Source organism: Podarcis filfolensis (genome assembly GCF_964270895.1).
Source record: "Podarcis filfolensis genome assembly, chromosome: 17".
Lineage (NCBI taxonomy): Eukaryota > Metazoa > Chordata > Lepidosauria > Squamata > Lacertidae > Podarcis > Podarcis filfolensis.
The window spans coordinates 14,017,734-14,038,292 of NC_139621.1; the positions used below are offsets into that span (position 1 = coordinate 14,017,734).

Here is a 20,559-nt window from a genome sequence, read left to right on the forward strand (position 1 = left end):
TCAACAACCCTGGGTAATCCCATCCCCAAAAAAGCTAAACAACTTTCTGCCATCTCCCATTTTCTTAAATTTGAGTCCCCCAAAATAGGGGACGCCTTATACATGGGGGTATCTTATAGATGGAAAAGTACGGTATTTCCCTTTCTGATGACATATCCCACATATTCACAGCAAATGTACTATGGAGGCATTTGTGAATGAACGGGCCTTTAGACAAAAATGCCCACTGGCATAACTATTTCATAGCGCAGGAGCACTAAATTACAATTGCACATTGAAAGTTCTTGCCCCCACCAGATGGCAGCAATGCATCTTAGATAGTTCTTTTGCCCATTGTCAACAGACCCCATGCAAGATGCGCCTGAAAACCAGGGAGACATGTCTTTTAGGCAATCAGAAAATTCCCCGGGGGTTCTGGAGCTAATTGGCAGATTAAAAAACATCAATTCATTGGCCAAGGATGTTTGAAGAACTGAAAAATGTGAGCTGTTGGGAAGAAAAACCTCTAAGGGGGAACCCCTGAAACGTCCCAATGAGGAATGAGCATGCTCAGTAGGAATGAAATGCTGAGGGGTTTTTTTTTGGGGGGGGTGGGGGAGAAACTAGGATGGGATAAGGTGGGATTGAAATAAGAGTGCTCTGGAAGAGGGCAAAGCTGGGTGACTGAGATGGTTTGGTCCCTTTGGGTCTCAAATTTAGAATGATGCTTAAAGTTTTGGGTGTCTCCTCTTAAAAAAGGATCTTGTAGGTGCTGAAAAGGGCAAGTGACAGGATCAAGGGACCTTCCGGATCAGGATAAATTCAATAGGCCTTTTAGTTTAGAAAGACAGGCAACAAAGGGGAAAAGGCAGAAGATTATGCCAACGTATTATAGTGTGAAGAAAGGGGGTGTTTCTCTCTTAACGCTGTAGATTCAGGTCGGACAAAATTACAGTGGTACCTCAGGTTAAGTACTTAATTCGTTCTGGAGGTCCGTTCTTAACCTGAAACTGTTCTTAACCTGAAGCACCACTTTAGCTAATGGGGCCTGCCACTGCCATCGTGCCGCCGGAGCACGATTTCTGTTCTCATCCTGAAGCAAAGTTCTTAACCCGAGGTACTATTTCTGGGTTAGCGGAGTCTGTAACCTGAAGCATATGTAACCTGAAGTGTATGTAACCTGAGGCACCACTATAAAAGCTTGTGTAAGATTACACAACGCGTAATTATGCTATGGAATCTGCTGCCAGAGGACGAGGTGGAGGCCAGGGGCTGAAGGAATTAGGCAAATTCACTTGTGGCGGTGATGAAACGCTGAGTGTGGGATGGTTGTGCAACTTGGACATCCCACTGCCAAGTCAAAACTCTGGCGCTTTCCTCCCCTTTCAGAGTTTCACGGAATCTACCTTGAAGTTCCGAAACTAACAATATTTTTCCACCTAGGGGATGATGCCACATCGCGTCCATAGTAACAGAGGCATTTATTTCTTTCCCTTCTTCCCACACTTCAAACGGGATGGGAAAGATCTTTCATCTTTCATCTCCGCACCATTGTCTCAGTCCTTCCATCTGCTCTCGGCTGGCAGGGGAAGCTAATTTGGCGAGGGCCGCGAGGCTTTCATCCCGGGCTGCACAGGAACTCCGACTTAAAGCAGGGGGCACTGCAAAGCGACACGGCCAACACAGCTTCCTTTTGCCATATGCCCCTTCCACTTTGCCAGGCCGGGACCAGAGTCGTGCCAATCCAACCCCAAACCAAGCTTTTCTTGGGTGACAGCGAGGGTTGCAGATTCCCAGTGACAAAGACAAATCTAAACCCTGGGCCAAGGGAGCACAGAATCTGCATATATTTGCATGCATTTGAATGGCTGGATACTGTATTCTGCTCCCAGCAAGGTCCAGATTTCCAGGGAATTCAGAAGTGGCCAAAAAGCAAGATGCAATGCTTTTGTGCTGCAGTACCAACTAGTCCCTGTTGCACCAAATAAGGCAGCCTGGTGGAACGAACACCGTTGAAAAGCAGGGAATAAGTCAAACTCAGTTTCAAAGGTTTGCTTTCCCTCTGCCAGGCTTGGGCTGCCTCAGCTGGCAGTAGGCTTACTCATGAACCCAAAATAAGAGTGTCTTGCATGAAGCACATTTCCTGATCAATGTGCTCATGGCATCATAGCTGTCAATTTTCCCTTTTTTTTGCAAGGAATCCTATTCGGAATAATAATAATAATAATAATAATAATAATAATAATAATAATAATTTATTATTTATACCCCGCCCATCTGGCTGGGCCTCCCCAGCCACTCTGGGCGGCTTCCATAAAAACAAAAAATACAGTAAAATATCACACGTTAAAAACTTCCCTGAACAGGGCTGCCTTCAGATGTCTTCTGAATGTCAGGTAGTTGTTTATCGCTTTGACATCTGCTGGAAGGGCGTTCCACAGGGCGGGCGCCACTACCGAGAAGGCCCTCTGCCTGGTTCCCTGTAGCTTTGCTTCTCGCAATGAGGGAACCGCCAGAAGGCCCTCAGCGCTGGACCTCAGCGTCCGGGCAGAATGATGGGGGTGGAGACGCTCCTTCAGGTATACTGGACCGAGGCCGTTTAGGGCTTTAAAGGTCAGCACCAACACTTTGAATTGTGATAGGGTCTCAGCCTACGTACCAGATGGAGCTGGTAAACAGCTGCCCTGGACACAGATTTGACCTGTGCCTCCATGGACAGCTGTGAGTCCAAAATGACTCCCAGGCTGCGCACCTGGTCCTTCAGGGGCACAGTTACCCCATTCAGGACCAGGGAATCCTCCACACCTGCCCGCCTCCTGTCCCCCAAAAACAGTACTTCTGTCTTGTCAGGATTCAACCTCAATCTGTTAGCCGCCATCCATCCTCCAACCGCTTCCAGACACTCACACAGAACCTTCACCGCCCTCACTGGTTCTGATTTAAAAGAATAAGGGAATTTTCCCTAAGAGGAGGGAAATGTTGACAGCTATGCTCTGTATGAGTACAGTAATGCTGGCTTACCTCACAAGGTGGTTGTAAAATTGCAGAAAGACAGTGCATGTGAAACTCCTTAGTGTTCAAAGTGTTTACAGATGCTAAGTATTATTATTTTAAAACTAATATTACATTGAAAACAGCAAACAGTAAATAACAACATAGAAGAAGTCATAAAGCTTTTTTAATGGATGTTATGTTATAGGAAATATTAATGTATTATATCATCCCCCCTTCCCCTATGGTTTTATATATGGTATATCTTCTCTCTTTTTTTGCTGTAAGTCGCTTGGAGACTCTTGGGTGATGAGCGACTAAAAAGTTTAATAAATGAAATGAAATGAAAAGGGGGCGGGGAATCATATAACAGGGAACAGGTTGTTTTCCTTACACTTCAGTGTGGGGAAATGTAATGGGTGAAGCAGCCCAGGGTTTGTATGGATGCAATTTCCCAGATGCTGTATGGAAAGAACGGCTTCCATGAAACACTTCCGCTGCTGTGAAAGGCAGCGAACGCCCTCATTTGAAGAGTCATTTTTACTGGCCCAAATAAATACATCCAGTTCCCTTAAATGCAGATTGCAAGGACCGGTGCCTGAACTCCAGAGTGTGTGACTGCGCTTGCTTGCTTGCCTGTCAGTCAGAGTTGCTCCACAAACCATAGTTTTAACAGGTACTTATTAGAGCTCACCTTGTAATATTTGGGGCAGATATATGTACTTGTTTCACTGCACGTGTACCCTGAAAATGCATGTACATGTGGCTGAAATTGAAACATGTATACAAAGAAAAGCAATTACCGTATTTTTCGCCCTATAGGAAACACTTTTTCCCCACCAAAAAGGAAGGGGAAATCTGTGTGCGTCCTATGGGGCGAATACAGGCTTTCGCTGAAGCTTGGAGAGCGAGAGGGGTCAGTGTGCACCGACCCCTCTCGCTCTCCAGGCTTCAGGAAGCTATCAGCAAGCCTGGGGAGCCCGCGGGAGTTCCCGCAGGGCTCCCCACGCTGCGGATAGCAGCCTGCCGCCTGGCGCACGGGATGCCCTGAAGCAGAGCGCTCCGCGCGTCAGGCAGACATCGGCCAGCCCCACAAGCTCGGGGGACAGCGGGGAGGTGCAGCGCCGCCATCCCGCTGTTCCCCGACCTGGTTTTGGGAGGGAAATAAAGGGGAAAATTTCCCCCCCCCCAAAATTGGGTGCGTCCTATGGGACGGAGCGTCCTATGGGATGAAAAATGCGGTACATTAAAACAAAAACAGACCAAAACAAGAGGGGTGTGGAAAAGTCCCAATATTCACATTAAATCTGCATTTGTTCATTTTTAATCTGTTTTTTGAGTATGCCCTCTGTGCTTCAACCTGTTTTTTTAGGGTTCCAAGATGCTCTGTGTTTTTCCTTTCACTATTGGTGGGAATCTGCAACCTCTTTCCATTTTAGCCAAAGTGGATGAAAGTTACAGGCACAGGAGCCCCCCTAGAGTAGATTAAGCCTGCCAATTTAAGACAAGGCAGCAGTGGGAGTCAGTCCACTAGGATTAATTGAGCTTTGCCACACCAACTCCAGACTGCCCTTAGCCAGACCAATCCTTAAACACATGGTTCGCCCATGATGGATTTTTTGTCGAAGGATGGTTTGCACCACAAACTAGGCCCCAATTGCAAGACCCGTGCTCCTTCACGCTCCCTCCCTTATAGTCGCTTAGAACTGTTTGTCCCTGTCTCTATCTTTTCAAGTTTGTATGATATACCGTATTTTTCGCTCTATAAGACGCACCTTTTCCCTCCTAAAAAGTAAGGGGAAATGTGTGTGCGTCTTATGGAGAGCATGCAGGCTGCGAGGCTAAGCCAGAAGCTAGAACAGCTAGAGGGAGCACAGCTAGTACTGCACAACGCATCCAGTCAAAATGCAGGCAACTGTACGACATGCTTACTTGTACTCCAGGCTTGTGTCAAAGCAGCAGCCCTCTAGGGCATCCAAGGCCTTCATCAACAGCAGATCCATTTGTTTTCCAGAGACATCACTGGACCAAACCAAAAGAGGAAGAAAATACTTGTGTGATACTAATATGACACTCCGCTGCATTTCCTTTTGCTTTCCTTCAGGGCGCTCTGTAAGTGGCAATTCTTAAGGCGCTTTCATCCAATGACAGCCACTGGGCTACTAGGATTAATAATAATAGTAATAAAAATAATAAATTTTTATTTATACCCCGCCCTTCCCAGTTCAAAAACCAAGCTCAGGGCGGTTAACAAGAAATTTAAACACTTAATCGTAAAAGCAGCATAAAATACGGTATAAAAACATGAATAACAATAAAATTCAAAGTTCAGAAATCAATTTAGGGGAAATCCATCTAATAAGCATTCGATAATCCCCAGGGCTAGCTGGCTGAATTGGTCCTCCTTGGGCCAGCGAGGAGGCCAGGGGAGAATTGGCTGTAGGGTCTCAGAGCTTCATAAAAGGGGAAGGGGAGGGAAGAGAAGGGAAATAAAAGATCAGGCTGAATTCAAATTAAAGGCCAGGCGGAATAGCTCTGTCTTACAGGCCTGACGGAAGGCGGTTAAATCCTGAAGGGCCCTGGTCTCATGGGACAGATCATTCCACCAGGTCGGAGCCATCACTGAAAAGGCCCTGGCCCTGGTGGAGGATTGATTGACGTATCCTTCTATTATTGTTGAGTCACTTAGTCGTGTCCGACTCTTCATGACCCCCTGGACCAGAGCACGCCAGGCACTCCTGTCTTCCACTGCCTCCCGCAGTTAGGGTATCGTTCTATACCCCAGCCCAATTCACACACTGAATGCGGATACAAGTCACAGGATGGATATAAGCAGCTAACGGGAATGGCAACCTCACTGGAGGGGCTAAACTTTGCAGGGCTAGTTAATGCCTCTTTAACTTTGGCCCTGCATCTCAGTTAGGAGAGAAAGGTTCATTGCTTTCTCTGTTTTCTATACTGGGATGAGTTTGGAAATGCAGAGCCATGCCATGACTTGCTTCTGCTTTTTCAGAGAGAGGCTTGAGACAAGCGCAAGAAGAAGAAGAAGAAGAAGAAGAAGAAGAAGAAGAAGAAGAAGAAGAAGAAGAGGAGGAGGAGGAGGAAGAAGAATTTATTATTTATACCCTGCCCATCTGTCTGGGTTTCCTCAGCCACTCTTGGCGACTTCCAACAGGACACTAAAATGCAACCAATGTTTTTTGGGGGTGAGGTGTGTGTGGGGGGGGTGGAAACCAGGTATCTTAAGGTGAAATCACCTGAAGGTTTGGGGTGGTATCCAACTAACTAATTCCCTCATGGCAAAAATTTCCACTTGGGAAACAGAACTTGCCCTGTTTGCTCCCTCCACATGCCTCCAACACCCTCTCTAGCAGAGTTGGTGGGAGACTCAGTGGGGGGGGGGGAGGTAGCATTAACAAATTAATTCTATGTGTTTTAGAGAAACAACACAAAAGAGGAAGAAGATGGGAGGTCAAGGAAGCCAAGAGATAACAAAATCGTCTTGCAGAGCACCTTGGGAGTCGTTAAGTGCAGAAATCTAAATATGTTGCTCTGCATAATTTAAATGTCTCACATGGGAAGGGGGTGGGGGTGGGGAGTTATTTACACACCTGCTGTACAAGGTAATCCATACCTGACTTTCTCTTCACATAATCGCGAGACAAACATCCCCAAAGCAAGGCCCATGTGAATTTGAACAGCCTGAGACTCATCTGCATTTGGTTTCCCAGGTAACATGGCAACCAGCAAATTCAGGACTTCCTCAACCTTTTCCTTGTAGGATGCAATAAAAACCGGCACCAAGAGAGACAAAGCCGTCGCTGCACAGGAACGGGCAATGACACTAGCAGTGTTTTCACCAGAGTAGGATTTCTGGAGACAAAACAAAATTCCCAAAAGTTATTGACTTTGCCCTTTACATCGTTAGGAAATCTTAAAAAGAAACAAAACTGTATTTGCACTTCATCTGGCAACAGAATTATCCAAGGCTATGTTTACTACTGTTTTGTTTTTTAGCAAATAATATGCTCCTTTACAGAGAAAAGACATTCAAATCTGCACTTGGAAAAACAGATGGGACTGTATGACCCTGTTCCTTATATAGATATATAATTGCGAATGTTAATTAATTCCGTAATTACAGCTTTATTGGAATTTCCCATGAAATGATTCACCGATAGCAGGGACTGAAATATTTGCAAATCTCACAGAATCGTCTAAAATGCAAGGAGATTAAAGCTTGTTGAAAATCATTTCTTCTTAAAATTGTAAACCCTTCCACCAACTCCCATGTACTCAAGGCAATTCACAACAAATAAAACACAGTGTTTAAATACATAACTTGCTTTCCAAAACTTAGACGCAGCAGAGTGCTGAAATTTGAAAACCCACATTACAGCACAGCTGGTGGCAGCCCAACTGTAAGGTAAAAGGTAAAAAGGTAAAGGACCCCTGGATGGTTAAGTCCCGTCAAAGGTGACTATGGGGTTGTGGCGCTCATTTTGCTTTCAGGGGTTTGTCCACAGACAGCTTTCCGGTTCATGTGGCCAGCAGGACTAAACTGCGTCTGCCGCAATGGGACACCGTGACGAGTGCCAGAGCGCATGGAAACGCCGTTTACCTTCCCGCCACAGCAGTACCTATTTATCTACTTGCACTGGTGTGCTTTTGAACTTGTAGGTTGGCAGGAGCTGGGAAAGAGCAGCAGGAGCTCACCCCGCCACGGGGATTCGAACCGCCGACCTTCTAATCAGCAAGCCCAAAAGGCTCAGTGGTTTAGACCAGTGTTCCCCAACCTGGGGCCTCCAGCTGTTTTTGGACTACAACTCCCATCATCCCTCGCTAGCAAGACCAGTGGTCAAGGATGATGGGAATTGTAGTCCAAAAACAGCTGGAGGCCCAAGGTTGGGGAACACTGGTTTAGACCACAGCCACCCACGTCCGCAACTACTGTATTTTTCGCTCTATAAGACGGATCCGGCCATAAGATGCACCTAGTTTTATTTTTTTTTTTTTTTAAATAATTTTTATTACGTTTCTTTTCATAATTTTGACAATTCAATACAATACAGAAAAACCCAAATACAAGAAACAATTTTTGATTTTTTTAACAAAAAAGAAAACCATTGGACTTCCCCACACCTTCCAGATCTGCGTTCTTTGTAGTAGCAATATCAGCAATTTGTTACCTTATTTCAAACCTTGTTGGAACTTTCCATTATTATGTACCCATATTCAGTATATTGTATCTTAACTTTGTTACCTTTTAAAATAAACATAAAATGTTTGATTCACATTGACTTCTTTTCTCATTTGTCATTAATTTTACCATTTGCTTAATCATATTTGCTAAAGCGTAACCTTTCCAAAAACATGCACTGTCTTAAAGTTCATACAGCTTATAGTATTTTTGCAAATAGTCTTTAAATTTTTTCCAATCCGCCTCGACTGATTCTTCATCCAAATCTCGGATTCTGCCGGTCATTTCAGCTAGTTCCATATAGTCCATCAACTGCGTCTGCCATTCCTCCAACGTGGGTAAATCTTGTGTCTTCCAATTCTTTGCGATGAGTATTCTTGCTGCTGTGGTAGCATACATAAACAAAGTTCTATCTTTCTTTGACACTTTCTGGTCTACCATGCCCAGCAGGAAGGCCTCTGGTTTCTTGGGAAAGGTATACTTAAATACCTTTTTCAGTTCATTGTAAATCATTTCCCAGAAGGCCTTCACTTTTGGGCAGGTCCACCAGAGATGAAAAAATGTCCCTTCTGCCTCCTTACATTTCCAACATTTGTTATCAGACAGGTGATATATCTTAGCTAGCTTGACTGGGGTCATGTACCACCGGTATAACATTTTCATAATATTTTCTTTCAGGGCACTACATGCCGTGAATTTTATCCCGTTGTTCCATAACCTTTCCCAGTCTTCAAACATAATGTTATGTCCGACATCCTGTGCCCATTTTATCATGGCAGATTTAACTGTCTCATCCTGTGTATTCCACTTAAGCAGCAAGTTGTACATTCTCGATAATACCTTAGTTTTTGGTTCTAACAATTCTGTCTCCAATTTCGATTTTTCCACTTGGAAACCAACTTTTTTATCCAATTTAAAAACCTCTTGAATTTGAGCATAGTGTAACCAATCTCGCACCTTATTTTTTAGTTTATCCTTACTCTGCAGTTTCCAGTTGTCTCCAATTTTTTCGATTATTTCCCAATATTTCGGCCAATAGGCCTCCATATTGGGTCTTTTTCGAGCCTTGGCCTCCACTGGTGATAGCCACCTCGGGGTTTTACTCTCTAATAAGTCCTTATATTTCATCCAGACTGCAAAAATTGATTTTCTGACAATATGATTTTTGAACAGTTTATGAACCTTAACCTTGTCGTACCATAGATATGCATGCCAACCAAAAGCATTATCAAACCCTTCCAGATCCAGGACATCAGTGTTTTCTAACAAAAACCAATCTTTCAACCAGCAGAAGGCTGCAGATTCATAATATAACCTCAAGTCCGGCAGGGCAAACCCTCCTCTTTCTTTCGAGTCAGTTAGTATTTTAAACTTTATTCGAGGCTTTTTGCCCTGCCAGACAAACCCAGATATATCCTTCTGCCATTTTCCAAAACATTCCACTCTGTCCACGATCTGTAGGGTCTGAAACAAAAATAACATTTTCGGCAATACATTCATCTTTATAGCTGCTATTCGACCCAACAAGGAAAGTTTCAATCTTGACCAAATTTCTAAGTCCTTCTTAATTTCCGACCAACATTTTTCATAATTGTCTTTAAATAAGTTCAAATTTTTGGAAGACAAATAGATCCCTAGGTATTTCACCTTTTTAACCACATTTAATTCTGTTTCTCTCTGAAACCCCTCTGTTTCTGTAGATGTCAAGTTTTTGGCCAAAACCTTAGTCTTTTGTTTGTTCAACTTAAATCCTGCAACCCGACCAAACTCATGAATAAGTTCTAAAACTCTTTTTGTACTGGGTTCTGGCTCCTGTAATGTCAAAACTAAGTCATCTGCAAAAGCTTTCAGTTTATATTGTTTCACTCCGACCTCTATCCCTTGTACCAACCGGTCCTCCCTAATCATGTTCAATAGCACCTCCAGGACTGAAATGAATAAAAGAGGGGATAGAGGGCACCCTTGTCGTGTCCCTTTTTCAATTTTAAATTCCTCCGTCACCACATTGTTCACTATTAATTTAGCTTTCTGTTCTGAATAGATTGCTTCTATTCCATTTTCAAACCCCCGTCCCACTCCCATCCCTTCCAAATTTTTCTTCATAAACTTCCAAGATATATTATCAAATGCTTTCTCCGCATCAATGAAGATTAAAACCGCCCTTGTGTTCCTATTGGTTTGCAATAGTTCCAAAATGTCAATGATGTTTCTGGTATTTCCATATAAATGTCTACCAGGGAGAAAGCCAGCTTGGTCCTTGTGAATTACTTCATTTAAGACCTTTTTAAGTCTGCTTGCTAAAATGTCTGCAAATATTTTGTAATCCACATTCAGGAGTGAGATGGGACGGTAGTTCTTAAGCTGGGTCTTTTCAGATTCTAGCTTGGGTATCAATGTGATGAATGCTTCTTTCCACGTTTCCGGTGCCCTCTTCCCCTCCATGATCTGGTTGCATACCTCCATCAAAGGCTGTGTCAAGTAGTCCTTCAAAGTCTTGTAGTATTTGGAGGTAAGCCCATCCGGGCCTGGAGATTTGCCAAGTTGCATATTCTGAATGGCACCTTCAATTTCCTGTTGAGTTATTTTACAATTCAAGATTGATCTTTTATCTTGGGTTATTTTTGGTAGTCCATTTATCCTTAAAAATTGATCTATCTCCAACTCTTTCTGAGGCCCTTGTGCATAAAGTTCTTTGAAGTATCTGTGGAAGCACTTCCTGATTTCTTCTGGTTTCTGAACCATTCTTCCTTCAATCTCTAGATTTGTCACTGTATTTAACTTTTGTCTTTTTTTCAGCTGCCAAGCTAGCAGCTTTCCACATTTGTTTGCTGATTCAAACGATCTTTGCTTCATCTGTTTGATTTTCCATTCGATCTCTTGATTTATCAGTTTAGAGTATTGTGCTTGATGGAATTTGATTTCTCTCAGCACTTCCTTTGACTTGGGATTGGTTCTCAGTTTCTTCTCACCTTGATATATTTTCTCCAATATTTTATCCTTCTTTCCATTCCAGAGCTTTTTCTTGATTGTATTTTGTTGTATCAGAAACCCTCTCATAACGGCTTTACTTGCGTCCCAGATCATTCTTTTTTCAACTGTAGTGTTCAGGTTGATTTCAAAATAGTCCTTTAACGTTTTTTGGGCCTTTTTCACAATCTCTTGATCTCTTAATAAGGTGTCATTCATTCTCCATCTGAAGGAACCGGTTTGGGTAAGTCTAAGTTCTAGTTTCAAAGCATTGTGGTCGGAGCATGTTTTTGGGCAGATTTCCACCTTTCTAGTCTTGGGTGCCAGCCCTCTAGATGTCCAGATTTGGTCGATCCTTGTCCATGACAGGTGGGCCTCAGAGAAGAAAGTTCCTTCTTTACCTAGGGGGTCTTTTGTCCTCCATATATCAATCAGATCCAAATTGTCAATCAGTTCAAAGAAAGTTTTAGGCAGTCTGCCATCTGATGTTAAGTTTTGATTTTGAGACTTATCCATATGTGTAGATACCACTCCATTCATGTCTCCCATCATTATGATGTTGTTGTAGTCCATATAGTCCAGCATGGTCTCATGCAGCTTCTTAAAAAATTCTGATTTCCCGTCATTTGGCGCATATATTCCTAATATCAAAATTTTTTAAGATGCACCTAGTTTTAGAGGAGGAGAACAAGGGGAAAAAAATTCTCTCCCTCTCTGCGCAGCGCCCCTTCAGCGAAGCGGCAGGAGAAATGGAAGGGGCTCCGTTTCTCCTCCAGCTTTGCTGAAGGGGCGCTGCGCAGCTTTCCCTCTCTGCGCAGCACCTCTTCAGCACTGAAGCTGCACACCAATCCCTCTCGCTCTCCTGGCTTCAGGGATAGCTGCCCAGCCTGCATTCGCTCCATAAGACGCACACACATTTCCTCTTACTTTTTTCGTCTTCTAGAGCGAAAAATATGGTATATCTGTGGCCAGGAAGCCTATACTGACAGCTCTTTCGCAAAAACCTGCAATGAGCCACTTGCATGGCCTCCAATGAACAGAAACACTTTGAGATTTGCGCTTCTCCCAAGATTGGCGAGGCACTTCTCCTGCCAAATAACGTGTACAAACATTCATATACAGGGGAACCTCGGTTTTCAAACAGCTTATCTCCCAAACAACTTGGAACTTGAACACTGCAAACCTGTGTTCCAGTTTGCGAACTTTGTTTCGAAAGCGGAACGTGCTCCATTTTGAGTCCTGGGCTTCCGTTTTTACTGTTACACTACTAATTTGCGCCCCCCACCATTGTAATTCAAGTCTTCCGTTTCTGATTGCAGTGTTCTGAGGTGATATTTGGAGCTTATATTTGGTGCTTTTGTTTTTGCTATTTATTTAGTGTTTTTTGTTTTTGAGGCTCTTTCGGTTAATTTGATTGTGTGACTGTGGAAATGGATAAAAGCCCCCCCATCCAAACGATGACTATCATCAGTGCAGGTAAGAAAAAAAAATACATTTTTTTAATCATCTACAATACTGTCTTACTTATTTTATAGTACAGTACATTGATTATTGCTTTCATTTTATGGATCAATGGCCTCGTTAGATAGTAAAATTTATGTTAAATTGCTGTTTCAGGGGTTGTTTTTAAAAGTCTGGACTGGATTAATCCATTTTGCATGACTTTCTATGGGAAAGCGCGCCTTGGTTTTGGAACCCACTTCAGGAATGGATTAAGTTTGAGAACCATGGTACCACTGTACTAAGATAAGGTGTGCATGAAAATGCATATGCTGATGAAAATAACATAGAAAAATGCATTGTATTATTTTGCAAAAAGAGGTGCATGTTAGGCAAAATTGCATACAAATGAGAAGAAATTTGCACTGAAGTGTGGATAAATTTCCACGAGTGCTTTGAAAAAAGATGCAAGCTGAACTTAAGGTTGGAAACATTAGAAATGGAGAGAAACCAAAGTTTGCCCATTCCTAGTGGAACATTCCCTCACTGCTGTGTCATATACTCCAACATTTCTCGGATGAAAATGAGGGGTGCGTTATGGAGATTATGCAGTGAGCTCCCTTTTCCTCCCATTTCGACTTTAAGGGGAAACAGAGAGTGTGTTCCATGCTTGGTTCCACATACCAGAGATGATCCAGATCCAGATCTATTCATTCCCCATTCCCAAAAGCGTACAGGTCTGATCATTTCAGCCTTTACTGGTAAAATAGACTTGGGCCTACCTGATAGAACCACGGGAAGACTCGGCCCTTGGGGCGATAGCGACTGTCGATGATGCTAAGAAGGGTATCTATCACCATGCAGATCCAATGGTTTGTCAGAAGAAAGTCCACCTCGGTCTGAAGCGACAGAAAGACTGTGAGCACTTGCAAGACCAAGACCAATTAAATATTTGCCACCACCTCTGTTTAGCTTGAATAGGTGATTCAGGAAAAGCAGACATATGTGCTCAGCCCGAGAAACCTTTTGCTATCTAAAACTAAAGCAATTCTTAAAGCTAGAAATTAATATTAGGAGTCCTAAAAAGAAAACCCTCTGAGCGTCTGTATAAAAGGTACACACACAATAATAATCATAATTTAATAATAATTTATTATTTATACCTCGCCCATCTGGCCGGGCTTCCCCAGCCACTCTGGGAAGCTTCCAACAAAATATTAAAATACAGTAATGCATCAAACATTAAAAACTTCCCTGAACACAAATAAATAAATAAATGTTCCAAAAGTAGATGCATTCAAACAGCAATAGAGAGCATCACCCGTGATCATGGGAGTTATAGTCCAACATATAACCCCTCCACCTTCATTTCTCAGCACCAAAGAGGTGTAAACGTCAGAAATTCTGTTCGAAAGAGATTCACAGAACAATCCGAATCATGTTGCTCAGAAACAAGTCCCACTCTTGTCAGTGTGACGTACTTCCAGATAAAAGAATATTTAAGACTGCCATTTTAACTGAACAAAATGTTTTTTTAATTGATTAGCCTGCCAAGTTTTGGGTGGCATTCAACTAAGTTTTCTTCAAAGCAGACCTATTTAAATGAATGGACCGAACTTTAGTTCCTTTAATTCCAGTGAGTCTACTCTGGGTACAACTTAATTGAATGCCAGCCTTTGTTCCCCCGAAAGTCAACTGACTACTTCCAATGAGATTTCATGCAAATAAATTTTGAACAGAAACATCTGAAATGGTAAAGGTAAACACTTCTTATTAGGGATGAAATTTCCCGAAAATCTCCCTGTTGAGTTTATCCATACAGATCTGTTCTGATTTCCATCTAACTCCCTGATGTTGATGAGAAACTGTTTTGCCAGTTCTGCTAATAACACGATTATCACATATTTTATGTATTTTTATATCCATATTTTATGCATATATATGCCAGGTTTCCTCAAATAAGCACAGAAACAGTAAGGAATTAAAAAAATGCTTACACAATTGTGTTGCAGAAATATGAGGGAGTTTTCCCCCCCACTCATAATTTTGCATATAGTTAGTCAGGTTTTTTTAGAAAAGAAAAACTAAGTGCATACGTGTCTCAGGCATTAATGGGCACTTGATGTAAAAAGTTGTCCAAAACAGATAAAATATTACCAGGTGAGAACTGCCAGATTCCAGGTACAGATTCCTTTAAAATGGGTTCCTCCTCCTTGGTGCTACTTCAAGCGCACTCATTGAACATCATGACAAAGCAGTCAAATAGTTTGAACTCACATTGAATTGTTCTTCGCTGTCTGAAGAAAGCCCTTTCTCGTGCTTGGCTACCGCAACTGCAAGGCCTGTTAAGGCTAGAATACAATTCCCCTTGACCACTGGACTTTCCCTGTTGGAAATGATTGAATCGGTGGTGAAAAACAAACAGAAACACAAGGGGTGGGATGGAAATGATCACATAGCTCTGAATTTAAGAAGGTCACATGTCCAAATTAAAGGGTAATGGACAGTTTCACGAAATATACAGTCATACCTTAGGTTACAGACGCTTTGGGTTGCGTGATTTTGGGTTGTGCACCACGCCGAACCCGGAAGTACCGGAACGGGTGACTTCCGGGTTTCGGCGCTTGCGCAGGAGTGCTAAATCATGCTTTGAGCATGCGCAGAAGCGCTGAATCGCAACCTGCACATGCGCAGACACGTGGGTTGCAAACGCCGCGGGTTGCGAACGTGCCTCCCGCACGGTTCAGGTTTGCAACCCGAGCGTCCACTGTACTCTAAATTTGGTACTGCGACCTACAAGAATGACTGTTTTGCCCAAATTGTTAAGTTCTGTGAGACTCAAAAACACACGAGAACAAGCATTATTTTGTGTTCGTTAGTCATAAAGTGGAACATTCATGCAGTGGCGTAGCGTGGGGGGTGCAGGGGGGGCCGGCCGCACCGGGCGCAACATCTGGGGGTTAGGGGGCGCAAATCCACGGGTTAGGGGGCGCAAATCCACGGGTTAGAGGGTGCAAATTACTTGCCTTGCCCCGGGTGCTGACAACCCACGCTACGCCACTGCATTCATGAATACACTTTCATAGAGAGATGGATTCTATGAACACTTTTCTAAAGGCAAGCTTTTCATGGGGCAGGGGGGAGCAACACTTTTTGTGAAGGGCACCCCGATTTGGATTAGCCCTGGAAGAAGAAGAAAAGCTGGGCAAAGGGTCTTTTCCCCTTGAGTTCACAGGACCTAAACTCAGAAGGAAGTCTTCAGGTGCCCATCACCTTCAGAAGATGCTGTGTAACAAGACGGGAAGGGACAACCCAAAGGAGGCAGCCACAGTGGCATAGCATGGGTGGCCCCATAGGGGCGGTTGCCCCAGGTGCAAAATTGTTAGGGGGTGCAAAATTTCAACAGCCGGTGCTGCCTCAATACAACTGTGCGCTTCCATCTCTGGACTCCGTTGAAAACAGCTCTTCCAACTTCCGGGTTGGTGCCACTGTTTAATGGCGGATTCCCTCCGAGCTCCGGAGGGAATCGGCTCCGTAGCGTCTGGGTCTGGCCGCTGCGGCGAAGCGGGGACCCTTAAAATCACAGGCGCGGATGCCTGTGAACACAGAGACTCGGCGGGCACCATTTGCGCCCCCCCAATCCGCGACGGAGCCTCTTTAAAGGCTTCGGAACGGAGGCAGGGTAAGGCGTGGTGCTGAGAGTACTCCCTCGCCTACGGAGTGAAGCCGCAAGCCATTGACAGAGAGCGCCAACTTCTTCTAAGAGTGATTGGATCCTAAAACATCAACCCGTGAGTAATACGGAGATTGGAACTTTAAAAAATTTCTTATCTTGGATTTGGAACGAGCGGGAAGGGGCTAAAAAGGAAGTCCACCCCCCCCTCTTTGTAAACAACTTAAAGCAAAGGACTGGGCAGCTAAGGTCGAGAGAATCTGTTTTTTGCTTTTCTTAACAAAGATCCTGACCTCACGGTTTGGACATTATAAGAAGATATTCTGGAGGATAAAAAGAATTTTGGGAGCTGAAACTACACCCCCCCTAGACCCGGGAACGTCCGATGAGAAAGCCTGTTGCATGGAAGATTTTGACAGCTGTCAAGTGAGCTGCTAGTCAGCTAGTTGTCAGCTGGAAAAAGAGAACATTGTTTCTGCTGTTTTTGCTGGTTTATTCGGGATAACTTGTTGAAAATAAGGTTGATACAAAATAACTGGACTTTTGGTTTTTGAGCTGAAAGGAAGATTAAGGAATTAAATCCCCCTAGAGGGGTAACAAGGATACTACATTACAAAAATGGCTGGAGTGTCTAAATTCCAAGCAGAATTGGACAGAGCACTGGTTCTCTTGGGAAACTTACAAGATGAGTACGATGCTTTGTCTACAGAGGTATCGCTATTACACTGGACAGTAAACAACAGCTTGGAGTCTGATAAGGATTTGAAACAGGAAGCCTATTCAACTGAACAAATAAATGAAACCGAAAGCGTAGACACGATGGAGCAATATGTTCTTTTTGAAGAAAACGAAGGAGGAGATGGAGGTTTGCAGGAGTCAAAGGAGAGCTACAATATGAGGCCTGACATGATGATAAAAAAGGACAATAAAAACTGGATGCGGAAAGCCTGGTTTGATTGGGAATTTGGAAAATGGAGAGATCCTCTTTTGAGGAGATCTGAAGACCTGAGGATTATAAATTTGTTGAAGGTGGAAGCTGGAGCTGTGGGGACATTTGGATTTGAAAGAAATTTGAAACAAGAGTTGGAATACCCCATAGGCTTTGCTTTTGCTTTTAAGTATGGAGGACTGGCTAGAAGTAACACCGATTCTGTTGGGCCGGAGCCCCTCCGAGACCTGGGGCTTAACATCAAGGTCTATCAAAGAGACCGGCAGAAAGGAACTGAGAGAGACATAAGGGCCTCGGACCTGAGATCTCCAGGCTAAATAAATAATATAAAGACTGATGGATATTGGTTGGGGACTGGAACCGGGAGAAGGGTGGGTGGAGGTTGGGAATCCAAAGGGTACATAAGGATAATTTGCATTGCTTTATTTGTTTTATATTTTGTTAGTGGTAAGGAAATTGGGTAAACCGTGGAAGGGAAATTTTGGTCGACCTTAGGAAAAAGGTTTAAGAATAAATTAATGAGGTATAAGTATTGATGAGTAATTTCAATAAGGTGAAACTGGTTTTTTTTTTCTTTTTTTTAAATTAAGTGAAAATAAGGCTGTTAAAAATAAATGGAGGAAATGGAAAAAAGAAATAAAGTAAAATAACAGTATGTTAGAATAAATGTTTAAGTTAAGGTGAAGAAATAAGTTAAGGACTTGCTGAATTGACAACTTAAATTGGAATACAAGAAGGGGAGGTGTGAGGAGGTCTGAGAAACAAGGTTGAGGAAAATAAGTATCAGAAACTGTATGTGTTTTTTCTATTTTTCTGTTTAGTTTCGAATATGCTTTTTTGTGTTGTTTTTATTTTGTTTATTTTTTTGTTTTTGTTTGTTGTGTGTTTTTTGAAAATACCAATAAATATTTAATAAAAAAAAAAAGAAAAGAAAACAGCTCTTCCACACGAACCAGGAAGTGACCTCTCCAAACAACAGAATGTCTCTTCTCATCTCTGTAGCTACGATCTCCTGGGTGATGCGGACGCCGTTGGGCAGTTGAATGTATACGTGTTAGCCTCCCACCCACCCACCTCTGTGCGGGCCCGGGGGCTGGCAACCCATGATACACCACTGGAGGACCATAATACTCCCCACCACGTAAGAAAGAGCACCCCACGTAAATAAATATCTTACTTGGAGGCGCCCTTGATCACATCCGTCAGCATATCTCTGACCCTGTTGAAGAAGGAGGCGAAGAAAGAAGTGGCATTAGCTTTGAAGCGAAGTTTGAGCAGACGATACGGTCGCATCAGTTAAATAAAAAGAGCAGCTCATTCACAAGCCCTCGAGCAGCTCCCGAGATTACGCTCTAAATTTATTTTATCTGGTAGTATTTAGTGGTGTGTCTGTTTAAACAAAACAAAACTCAGAAACCTCAACACTCTATTTGTACTATGAAGAGGTACATTAACATAATAAATATTCTGGGGGGTTTTATACACCGCTTAAAAAGTGATCCATTACCTTGTTGGTAATGAAAAAAAAAGATCCCTCCTAGGAAGCCAGTGGTCATTTTATTTTAATAGTGCCCCTGGGACCATATAACACCGGTCCTGAAAGATCTACATTGGCTCCCAGGATGTTTCCAAGCACAATTCAAAGTGTCAGTGCTGACCTTGAAAGCCCTAAACAGCCTCGACCCAGTAGACCTGAACTCCACCACCATTGTTCAGCCCAGACACTGAGGTCCAGCGCCGAGGGCCTTCTGGCTGTTCTCTCACATCAAGAAATGAGGTTACAGGGAACCAGGCAGAGGGCCTTCTTGGTGGTGGCATCTGCCTCCCATCAGATGTCAAGGAGCTTCACAATATTCTAAAATACCTGAAGGAGCATTTCCACCCCCATCGTTCAGCCTGGACACTGAGGTCCAGCGCCGAGGGCCTTATGGCGGTTCCCTCACTGTGAAAAGCAAAGCTACAGGGAACCAGGCAGATGGCCTTCTCGGTAGTGGCACCTGCCATGTGGAACGCCCTCCCACCAGATGTCAGGGAAATAAACAACTATCTGATGTTTAGAAGACATCTGAAGGCAGCCCTGTGTAGGGAAGTTCTTAATGGCTGGTGTTTTACTGCATTTTTAATATTTCGTTGGGAGCTGCCCAGTGTGGCAGATGGGCAGAATTCAGTTCTGGCACCTCTCAGGTGGGCGCCATTGCCATTCTAAGAGAAGCAGAGAAGTGTTTGTGGTGAGTTCCGACACCTCTTTTTCTAGAAAAATAGCACTGGTAAGGTCTATTGTTGACAGGGTAGCCTGACTTTCAACAGCTGTTCTACACATCCAGACAACTGGGCATTTCTTGATACTAATAATAAAAATAAGCATGGGTATCAGTATCACCTAAAAGTCAAATTTCAGATCATAAAATGCCTTTTCTCTGCACAAGTTCACCGCGTGCTCTGGAAGAGGTTTCTACGCCAAGGCAAAGCAACCGGTTGTCACATGCACCATCTTTCCCCATCACCACAATCTCCCAGCCAGCACATAAAAAGAAGAGCTACTGGTAAATGAAGGCATTCCTACCTACGCTGCCTTGTCTTTGTCGTTTCCCTTCAAGCTAAAGGCCGTATCTGGTTTTCATCAGCGGCACTTGCCCAGTCAGTGCAAACTCGCCACTTGAAGCTTTTGAAGTGGCCTCTGCAACGCTCTTCCCCATTTCCCACCACCCTTTGCGAGTGATGGGGAGCAGACAGTCATTCGCTTACCAGAGCCAGGCTGTAAATTGCTTGTACTGCACTTCTTCGGGTCCCTCCTTGCCGTGTCTTAACTGCATCTCCAGCTCAGCCTGCCTTCCCTGCACAAGCACAGCATAAATCAGCAGGAGACCTTACACAGGGAGCAATCCAGGGCTTTCTATGGGGAGCACTTGAATAGCAGATGTAACCTTTCCCTCGAGGTCCACTCTGCTATCAAATCAAATTGCCCTTCCAGCGTAATGAACTATGTGTTAAGTGATGGAATTTCAGGTTCTTACTTTGGAGGAATGAGGGTGCATCTATGCTGCAGGCCAGGATAAAATCTTGTCTCAAGGTACTTCCCTAAAAACCTTAAAAACCCTTGTGTCAGATGCTGGGTGGTGGTTGCTCGTGAGTAACCAGGCAGGACTCCAACCTGTCTTTTACAGGTTTTATTGTGCAAACTATTTACAGTGCAGATCCACCAAGTTCATGTCCGTCTTAGTCACTTGCAGAATCCGGGAGTGGTCCCTTCTGGCTTCTCCCACAACACAAGAACTTCAACACCCCAAACCTCCGCCTCCCCTCCTTACATTTCACCCCTCTGAGCAAGCTGGACAATGGAAGGGGCGTGCGTCCCTCTTG

General features: G+C 43.6%; 2 protein-coding genes across 6 annotated transcripts in view; both read right to left on the minus strand.

Moving 5' to 3' along the window:
- ACER2 (alkaline ceramidase 2) overlaps nt 1–20,559 on the minus strand; it is a 529,013-nt gene that overhangs the window by 32,476 nt on the left and 475,978 nt on the right. The gene's annotated exons all lie outside the window — the stretch shown is intronic.
- FOCAD (focadhesin) overlaps nt 1–20,559 on the minus strand; it is a 127,595-nt gene that overhangs the window by 21,221 nt on the left and 85,815 nt on the right. For all 4 annotated transcript variants that reach the window (XR_014542964.1, XM_083592739.1, XM_083592738.1 and 1 more), the window contains exons 23-28: nt 19,945–20,033; nt 18,377–18,418; nt 14,855–14,963; nt 13,360–13,476; nt 6,605–6,843; nt 4,903–4,992 (exon numbers count right to left, since the gene is read on the minus strand). Coding sequence is in view for 3 of the 4 variants with exons in the window: in XM_083592739.1 (XP_083448865.1) it covers nt 4,903–4,992; nt 6,605–6,843; nt 13,360–13,476; nt 14,855–14,963; nt 18,377–18,418; nt 19,945–20,033 (686 nt within the window). In the remaining variant the exon portion in view is untranslated. The remainder of the gene's footprint in view (nt 1–4,902; nt 4,993–6,604; nt 6,844–13,359; nt 13,477–14,854; nt 14,964–18,376; nt 18,419–19,944; nt 20,034–20,559) is intronic.